The sequence below is a fragment of the Leuciscus leuciscus genome, assembly GCF_965113295.1.
Source record: "Leuciscus leuciscus genome assembly, chromosome: 18".
Taxonomy (NCBI): domain Eukaryota; kingdom Metazoa; phylum Chordata; class Actinopteri; order Cypriniformes; family Leuciscidae; genus Leuciscus; species Leuciscus leuciscus.
In genome coordinates this window covers 29,667,161-29,677,419 of record NC_138742.1, presented here as the reverse complement: position 1 = coordinate 29,677,419, position 10,259 = coordinate 29,667,161, and the positions used below count along the sequence as shown (strand labels likewise).

Sequence of the window (10,259 nt, the reverse complement as noted above, 5' to 3'; positions counted from 1 at the left end):
GCGAACACACGGAAGTTGACGGAACATCAGTTCCGTCAACGTTCGTTACTAGGTAACCAACAACATCGCGCGAACACACGTCGTGATGGAGAAGGTAAGTTGGAAGAAAGCTGGTCTATTTTTAGGCTACTACATTTAATATAGCCCAATTAATATAAAGGGGCGATTTGTCCACGAATGGCTTAAATGAACAACTACTAGTCGACTAGAAAAACAACTTTAGTCGGAGGCAGCACTTATTCCACATATTTTCGAACCAGCAGGCCATTCTGGGTTGAGCGAGCGACCCTTCGGAATATTCAGAAATGCGCTTTTCACTCACGAGCTCTGATCGGAACAAACCCGAACCTCACTGTCTGCTGAACTTGCACAGAAACATCAAAATATAACCAGCTTTTTAAAATGGTTTTTAAAACTAAACATTTAGACTATTTTAGCACAAATTATGAGCTTATTGACGATTTTTGTATAATAATTGAAAAAAATTTAATATAGTATTTAAAAAAAAAAAAAAAAAGTTTTGGGTGGGCTTGTTTGTGCGTCTCTGTCCCCAGCACATTTCAAACCAAACTGACGCCCATGAGCCCATCGTCTACATTATTATTGATGCAGTCAAAAACTCTACAACAACTTTGCAACCAGGCCAGAAGCTTTGGCTCAGTTTGGCTAGCTTACGTTATCTGAAACTAAGGGAAATGTTAGTGGGTATGGGAAGGAATGAAGATGTATTTCTTCATTTTATTTTAAATTATATATTATACTGTATTAATAGTCTTTCTAGTTACATTAAGGCTACATGTATTAAAGCAGAGTGCTCTGGGTAATATTTTATATCCTGTCAAAACATACATTAGCCTAATCATTGCCATTGCATTTGTATTTTGTCAGGGAAAAAGCAAAACAATATTTTATCATTCAAGTGGGAGCCCCCTACCCCTGTTATCAAGGCATCAACATGTGCAACAAACTCAACACAAAACACATTTCATAAGCTGGAGTGTGTACTCTTGTGTACACACACACACACACACACACACACACACACACACACACACACACACACACACACACACACACACCTTAATACTCTAATATGTCATTTGTTCACAATGTCCCACCACACAATAAATCATTATACCATTTCGACTAGACACATTCAAAATGCTCAAAGATTTGTTTTTACAAACTGTTTGGAGCAATTTGTTATATTTTTGTAATTTTGAAATATAACATTAAAGAGTATATTTGATGTGATGAATTGCTCTGTCATTTATCAGATTTACCAATTGTTATAAATTCAATTTGTGCTGGTTAATTAAGAACAATGGGTAAAATTGGGGGGCGGGGCTCCATTAGGGCTCCTCCCCTAACCGCATGTGATCTCACTCCAAGCTTATGATAAAACTTGAGAACCCTGAAAATCCTAGAAAGCCAAGGAAAAAATCCTTTCCCCCTGACTGGAAAAGCATGGTGTTAACCCAGTATGGCCTACTGCGGGCGTACACGGTGCGATTTTTGCTGTTTTTACGAGCTCGCAGATTTTATTTATTTTTTCACTCGGGAGAAATCTAGTGGAATCGGTGATGCTCGCATGGTCGCGGCTCGCAGCGTGTGAGAGGAATTACGAGCCGAGCGAGCATGTTATGAGCACCTCCCCGACCTCCCGATCATTTTTAAACATGTTTAAAAAATTCGGGGAGTCGGCCCGATTTTCACCAGCTGTCCCCTATTGCCAAATCATACACAACCACCTCAATGGGGCTATACCTCAGTGGCAGCAACCATACAGCGTGCGCATACACTGTCACACACACACACACACACACACACACACACACACACACACACACACACACACCTCTCTCTCTCTCTCTCTCTCTCTCATTTTTATGTTGAAAGGAATGGCTTTTCTCTGCTTTTCAACAAATCATTTGCACACACATTTCTGTCATTTTTCTATCTGAAGCTTTGCCTGCTTGCAACATTGACGGTCTCTGTGTTTAGCGCGAAAGCTTACGTGATTGCTGCCGGCTCGGGATAAAATTCGTGCAGGACAGTCGTGCCTTGTACCAGCTGCTTTGACGCGATTATCAGTTAAACTGACTCGCAACGTGTGCAATATCTCACGACCTCCCGAGTGTCCGAACTCGCACCGTGTACGCCCGCCTTTAGAATCCCTTCTGCCGCTCGACAGAGCAAGAAATGTAGAGAAAATGAGCCGCATCAGATTGTACCTACAGAATCTGTGACTGGACAAACGACCCAACGGAATGGCCAGAGGTGTCGTTTCCCGGCATTTTTTGTTGCGTCCCGGCATTTTTTGTTGCGTCACTGAGTCTGACCCTCAAAGGAAGTTAATATAGCAAAGATCGGTTGTTCCCAGCCATTTCACTTCAGAGTACACCAGAAGCCAGCCTCGAGAGGCTCTATCTGGCAACGTGGAAGCTTCTGCCAAAGGTATCTCAAATAGGTCCTGCAGACTTTAGAAAAAAGTTACAGAATCCAATATGGGTCTCGACCACCGCGATTCAATGGGGTTCTTCTCACAGTAGTAGACCCCAAGCAGGCTCTGGTAATGGGGCACTCTTGGGCAAGGAGGCCATAGAACGGGTTCCTCCACCCGTGAAAGAGTCCGGGTTCTACAGCCGGTACTTCATTGTTCCAAAGAAGGATGGGGGGCTGCATCTGATTTTAGATCTATGTCATCTGAATTGATTAGTCAAGAAGCTCAAGTTCAAGATGTTGACATTATAGCAGTTTGTGACCCAAATCAGATCCGAGCACTGGTTTGTCACGATTGATCTAAAGCGGTGGTCGCCAACCGGATCCGGACCACGAGATGCGTCCATCTGGACCGCAAAGCTTTTTGACAAAACCTGACTATCTAGCGTCTGCAAATCGACACTTAATAAATAAATCTGGCGTCTTCAAATCGACACTCATAGCGTCTTCCAATCGACACTTAATAACCTTTATAATCTAGCTCTCTGCGTCTTCCGTCGACAACTGGCCGAGTCTCTTACTCTAACTTACTTGCTTCCCTAAACTGACCTGCTGCACAGCAGTAATAACAGACAGACTTTCAGCAAATGTCTTTTAAATGCCTTTATCGCGAGCAGTTCTCAGAGAAACTCTCCCAAGAAGAATCAAGGCCGGAGGATCTCAGACAAATTCCATTGAGAATCCCACCATAAAACACAGATACAACCGTTTTTATAGAATCGAGAAAACAAATAAGACTAACATGTCACCTTCAATATGATTGGTTCAATTGGTTCAAAAGCCCCAACCTTTTTCCCCTGTCACTGGCACAAGCAAACTCTGTTTTAATGATGACTCAAAGTCACAAGTTTTCCATTGGTTTCGTACAGTACATCCTGTTCCCATGTTAGATGTTAAATAAGGTTAGATGTTAGAAACATGGTTAGTTTAATATACAGTTTAAAATTTCCACGACAGTTGCTACAACATTTACTATATGCTCACCGTTGCTACGTTCAGACGTGCAGTGAAGAGAGCAGAGAGCGGCGCGCAGACAGATGAAACTTTCAGTGAGTGAAAACAGTGTCATTAAAATATGAAAATAAATGAGCTGAAAGTCCAGTATGAGCGATCTACACGTGTCCTCTCTCACACATTCATCGCCCAACAACGAGCACATGAGTGTTCACTGAGAATACAATGGATTTTAGGAAAACATAACAGGCCCTTTACAGATTGGGAAATAGTAAAGGAGTGCACGGAGACTGCGTGTGAAACACTTTTAGATGGAAAAGCACAGAACACGTTTCCTCCGTGGTGCTTTGAGGCTGAGGCCTTAAAGGAACACGTCGAATTTTTGGGATTTTAGCTTATTCACCGTGCCCCCCAGAGTTAGATAAGTCCACACATACCCTTCTCATCTCCATGCGTGCTGTAACTCTGTCTGACACACCCACCGCTAGCCTAGCTTAGCACAAAGACTGGAGGTAAATGGCTCCAGCTAGCATACTGCTCCCAATAAGTGACAAAATAACGCCAACATTTTCCTATTTACATGTTGTGATTTGTATAGTCACAGCCTGTACAAATAACAAGGTCACATGAGACACAGCCATCTTCTAACCGTATACATTCTGGGAAGGAACTATATTCTCAGAAGGCGAAGCACTGCTACTTCTGCGGAGTGATTTACTCCAACTCTGAGCGAACTCTCTGCTCCTCACCACGGGGCTTCTCAGGCTCTGCGAGCAAATCACTCCACCCAAGTAGCAGTGTTTCGCCTTCTGAGAATATAGTTCCCAGTATGTATACGGTGAGAAGATGGCTATGTCTCATGTGACCTTGTTATTTGTACACGCTGTGACAATACAACTCAAGTCTTGACATTAGGCAAGTGGATAGTCAATTTGAGAACAGACTACTCAAAATAAAAGAGTTGTTTGCATAAAATATCCCATAAACATTCATGTTTGGCCTGTGAGACACCGGTTACAAGTTATTTGTTACGGCTTATTGCGCTCAAACGCTCAAATAAACGCAATTATGTTAAAATCCCCATCTTGGCGAGAATAAACAGCTGAGAAAGAAAACACGTGTGTATCAGTATATTGGACCCATGCATTCGGATTAGACATTCGGATGCAGTCTAATATATCTGCTGCTGTCTGTGTCATTTATGTTCATTAGACAATAAAAGAAAAAGAGAAAATTCATAAAGCATTGTGATGTCTTAAATCTTAGCTGACTTGTTGCCTCGCTGCCCTATCAGGCAATGACTTTGCAGGCAGCGTCTGCGCACAAATTTACCTCACGAAACTGATTTCAGACAGACCTCTGAGGCAGCATAACCTCAGATAATGATCTACAACAAAATACAGAGAGCTTTGGTGAAAACTAAGCGGATATTTAATCACTACAATAGAAATTTCTCGTTAGAATTAAAATAAAAAGTGGAAAAAGTTGGTCAAAAAAGTACATTTACACACAAACTGAACAACCAACCAAAACTTTCAGATGTCTTATTTATTTGTTAGCTCAACTGTCACAGAATGGAACGGACAGGATTGTGGGATATCAAAGGCAGTGAATCACAAATCACCTAAAACAAGTATTAAGTTTATTAATACTTTTAAATTTAAACGTTCAAAATACAGAATACAGATAAGACATAAATTAGTGTTTGTTTGTTTTTTCTCCATCTTTTATTAAGGAATCCAAAAATTCCCACAATTTCCCTATTAAAATGTGCTTGTTAAAAAGTGACTGATGAAAATATAAACAAACATTTAACTTCGGAAAAACTGAAGGCAAAAGCAGTTTTGTTTTAATTGAAGGTTTATTTGTTGCCAACAATACATCTTCGACCAGTTACTACAAGGCAGTTATAAAAACAAAACAAATGTCAAAAAATTAAATTAAGATCATGAAAATAGGCAAATGGCAACATTCATAAATATGTACATCTTTACAAACAGAATGTTTAAAAGGAGGAAAAGTGCAAAAGTAACAATTCCAATGAATAACAGTCCCCACCAGTGAATCAGGAAATGAAATGTACAACTAAATAAAATAGAAAACAAAAACGATATAAACATACTTCATTCAAAGCTTCCATCTATATTCAATTCAGTTTATTTACACTGGTACTTTCATTTATATCATTTACTCCTGATTCCAGGTTTCTTATTTCAATGTAACATTTTGTAAGGTAACATCTTTGAACAATGCTCATACAACAACAGAGCTGCACAATATAAACTTTTTTTCCAAAACCATACCAGCTGAACGACCAGTCGACCACGGAGAGGGGGGAATAAATAAATAAGAAAAATAAACTGAAATGTGCAGTGAAAATTAATAATAAAAATATCTAAATCTTTGGGATGACAGACAGTGTGTAGTTTGAGTGTGGAGACAGGGTGGGGACAGCCAATGCTGAAGATTTTAAACACTAAACACAATGATCAGACAACACATAGTATTGAACTCAAATTTACATCAAATTACAGTACGTTTCTGGCTCCTCAAACTCCTCATTCTCCAACATGGTCCCCTGAACAGATTAACCTAAAATTAACACACTATAAATTATATTGTCCTGTGTTTTTTGCCGATTACATCTTCTAGTGGTGGTCCTGCCATGATGCTAAATTAAATTAAATCTAAAAACAGTATTGCAATTTTACTCCATAGTTACTGATTCTACGCTAATTTCTGAGGCATGGTTGATTGTAACTAGGAGTTTAGCAAAACTTGATCACCCTTTTAAATATACTTATGACTTTGCAGTCTGATAAATCTATATCTATATCTAATGTACAGCATAGTAAAATATATATGGATTGTATGTATTCTTGACCTGGAGAAAATGTGGCATGCAAATATTACAAATTACACACTGAATGGTCATTGGCTGATGTTAGCATAGTTTCCTGTAGATGCAGCCACCTACACAACCAAATGTACTAACGTCTACACAATTAAAAGGAAATATTTTAATTATTGGCTTAAGGAACTGTCAGCATGTTTACACAGAAATTATGGCAGATAATGTAGTTAACATCACCAGGCATGTGCGCCTTATGTGGCTTATCTTAAAGCTTGTATAGCAACATTTATATACATGTACTAGAATATTATAACCAGAAGTTTGAGAATATTGTAACATTTTAAGAGAGAAATAAGTTTAAGTTGTGTCTATGATTCAAGCCCATGTATAGCCAGTGTTCTTCTTTCATTTTCTTTCTTTTCTGAATTACAGTTCCCTTTGAAACTTTGTAAAACTTAGGCCATGGTATCGATTCTTAGTCATGTGACATAATTATTGGGTCTTAATATTAAGGAAAAGAAAGATATCATTTGAAAGATGTTGTGTACAGTGTTACTGCTTAGATCTGTATCTTAGTGTGTTGAAGTGTAGAGATGAGCAAACTAATGCTTGAATCCATAGTTTTCAAATTGAATGGTGTTGTTGAGTGCGCTGAGCTCTGTAAAGTACAATGGATTATAGTTAATATGTTGTAAATCATGTGCATCGTGTTGTGTCTTTAAGTTGTGTATCATGTTCCATGTAGATGTTTTAAGCTTGTTGTGTTTCCTCAGTGTATGTGCTAAGCATGTGACATGTAGTCCATCATTACTGCTTCCTATGCAAAACTGCTTGAGCTGAGACACTGGATCTTTTCCCTCAGTGACTGGACAATAGTGGGCTGATTTACACCTTGCTGGCTGCAATCTGGATCATTCCACAAGTATCCCTGCAGAGCCATGTCAGGGTTAGTGGAAACCTGCTGTTCTTTTGCGAGGGTGCCTTGAGGCGGGCTGCAGTGCTTTACTGCGGTTTCCGACAGACTGTGTGGCTGAGCTATTTTTTGCTTCTGTTCTTCATCCTCGTCTTCTGAACGGATCTCTACATAATCGTCATCATCATCTCCAGTGTCTTTAAAGTTGGCCAAATAATTCTCCGTGGCACTTTGCGCATTCAGTGGCACCTTTCTGTTCAGCACAAGTATTTGCTGTGAGTCCCGCAGTGTGATATCACATGACACAGAGAGGTCTGAAGTTCCCTGGACTGGGCATTCTGGGAGGCTGTGCTGTCGAAGCATCTGCGTCCTTGATTCTTTCCCGTTCACTTCCCACACCTGATCACAAAGCCCCCCGCCATTTTCTTTTCCTGTCTGGTCTATCAATGAAGACGAGGACTGGCAGCGATTATAGGACGACACCTTAGTGTTTCGTGGTCCAATTGAAGTGTAAATGTGATCGGAGTCATCTTTACTTGGTGTCACACAAGCACTCCAACGCTGATTGGGTGGAGTACTAGGAGTAGGCGGGAGGTTCTTCAAAGCAGGGGTAGAAATCGCAGGGGTCATTCCTCTCTGTGGGGTTGAAGTGCATACTGCTGTTTGTGCTGGCCAGGACACAAAATCAGCAAGTTCCCCATTACTGTACGTACAGTTCAGCCAGTCAGACTCGTGTGTAGAGCGCACAGATAAGGAAGGAGAGGAAGTGGTGCTGGGGAAAAGTGGATGATGGCCGGCAATACTGATAGATGACTTCAGCACTGGAGTAGTGGTTGGAGAACCCTTAAAAACCACATGTTCATACAAATGAGAGTACTCTGCTATTCTTGCACCTAAGCAGAAGAAAGACAGATGCATTTATAAACTAATACACCACATCGTTCAATCTTTGCATCTACGAGTAACACATTATAGAACAAAGAAAGAATAACATCAGCCATAAAGTACAGTATGTCTTACCTATTGCAGTGCCACCTTGCTTCTTCTCCTCCAGTATAGATGCTAGGTCCTTCTGTTTGCTTAGCCTTAGCTTAGCGCAACTGGGTTCATGGTCCATGCTCTTCATCTTCAGTAACTGGTTGGCCTTTTTGATCTTCTGACTGTACTGTCTAGCCATGAGGAACACTCTGTTTTTGCCCCGATCCCCAAGCTCAAGAACCTGGTCCCCAGCTTCCCCACCCAGCAGCAGACTAGAGGAGCCAGAGTCCATGCTAGTAAACAGGGTATGAAGCCCTGAGTCCTTCGATGAAGGGATGTCCTCATCGTCTATCCGGAAGCTTCCGCTGCTCAATCTTGCGAGTTTATTGCGAATGCTCTTCACTGTGCCAGGTTGAGGCTCAGGGGTAGGGGGCAGAGGAAGGGAAGGGGCTACAGGAGAAGATAATGCTCCATCATTCTCATCCAACTTAGTTTCTGGGAGGAGGTCTGGAGTGTTGAGGATAGGTATAGAACTAGATAGACCTGGAGGGGGATTAGAGGCTGATGGGTTGGGTGATCCGGGTGCAGCACAAACAACAGGGATTGTTTTTGAGGGTAATTTACATGAAGAATCACTTGATTTTTGTGCAGAATTGGCTTTCTTATTTGGAGATTCTTGTGCTTTGCATTGGGAATCATTACTTCTCTGTTGCAACCTGGTCACTTTACTTGGGGAGTTATGTGTTTTTCTTGGAGAGTCTTGTGCTTTGTGTGAGGAATCACGTGCTTTTTTGGGAGAGTCCTGTGTTTTACATGTGTTGTCTGTTCTGCTTACAGGAAATGCAGCTGGAAGTCTGTCTGGTTTCTTTTCATTGTTCCGGATGTAGTTTTCCAAATCTGTCCAGATCTCATCCACTTTCTCCAATGTATGATCAGCTTCGGAAAGCTGAGATGTTTCAGTGTCTGAGATTGCAGCAGAGGGAATGTGAGGCTGATCTGCCTCTGTTGTATTGGTAGGACAGATTCTTTCCTCAGATACAAACCCTCTTAAAATCTGGCTAGCCATGAGATCTACCTCAGATGTCTGCAAACTGTCTGGCTTTCCATCATCCATCTCAGCTGCAAGGACAGGGGGCTCCTGAAAGACTATGGTGTCGTAGACATTCTCCTCATCCTCAACAATTTGCAGCTCACGTGTCTCAAATGGCTCCCCTTCTTGACCAGAAGACCTATTGCTCTCACATGAACTCTCAGTTTCAGTTGGAGTTATGATAACTTGAGGAGCTATCCTAGATTTGACCTCTGCTACCTCAGAGAGGGCAGGGATAGCTTGATCCTTGCGGATAAGCCCCATGGCCTGAAGCTCCTCGTAACTAATGTTGTCATAAACATTCTCGATATCATCAATCGTTAACTGCTCGGCAGATGATGACCCTGAGATTTCATTGCTTGAAGACTCAGTCTGGTTGTTGGTCTCTTCCTCTTGTAGGGCTCGCTTGTTAGGACTTACTTGCTCACTTTGGTTTTCTCCAACACTGCTGGCCCTGCGAAGTGTTGCTCTGCTCCTGCTTGAAGGAAGGTCTAGGCGTGATGATTTAGTCTGTTCAACATGCCAGCTACAGGGTCTTTCTGGATGGTCAGCAGTCTCATGGTCACTCTCAACATCATGACTGCTTGTATCATTCTCCGTTGGCAGGAACATCTGATAGATGTCTTCGTCATCATCAATTTGAAAACTCTTTTGACGAGTTGGAAACATAGCCCTCCGGACTCGATGATCTGTCCATATGTTGCGGAAAGAAGGTTGCTCTCCAGTTGCCAGCATGTTGCGTGTGTTGTATTCATTTCCGTCTGATTCAGGAGGTGCGGTCACCCGTAGGATAGGGGGGGTGATAACCTTATTTTGCAGGGACTCTTTAGCAGTCTGAATGAAAAATGAATAATAACACTTTTACCATACAGTATATTAGTGCTGCCGGAACTAAAATACAATTTTGATAACGACAATTTGTTTGATTAGGGATTAATGAGATTGAGTTTTAAAAGCATGAGAGCATT

General features: G+C 41.3%; 1 protein-coding gene across 2 annotated transcripts in view; it reads right to left on the bottom strand.

Annotated features, from left to right (window-relative positions):
- Positions 1-5,298: 5,298 nt before the first annotated feature.
- The window catches only part of LOC309480490 (pleckstrin homology domain-containing family G member 1), a 57,270-nt gene continuing 52,309 nt past the window's right edge, over positions 5,299-10,259 (bottom strand). For both annotated transcript variants that reach the window (XM_082144984.1, XM_082144983.1), the window contains exons 17-18: positions 8,244-10,125; positions 5,299-8,116 (exon numbers count right to left, since the gene is read on the bottom strand). In XM_082144984.1, coding sequence (XP_082001110.1) covers positions 7,128-8,116; positions 8,244-10,125 — 2,871 coding nt within the window. In that variant the 3' untranslated portion in view covers positions 5,299-7,127. The remainder of the gene's footprint in view (positions 8,117-8,243; positions 10,126-10,259) is intronic.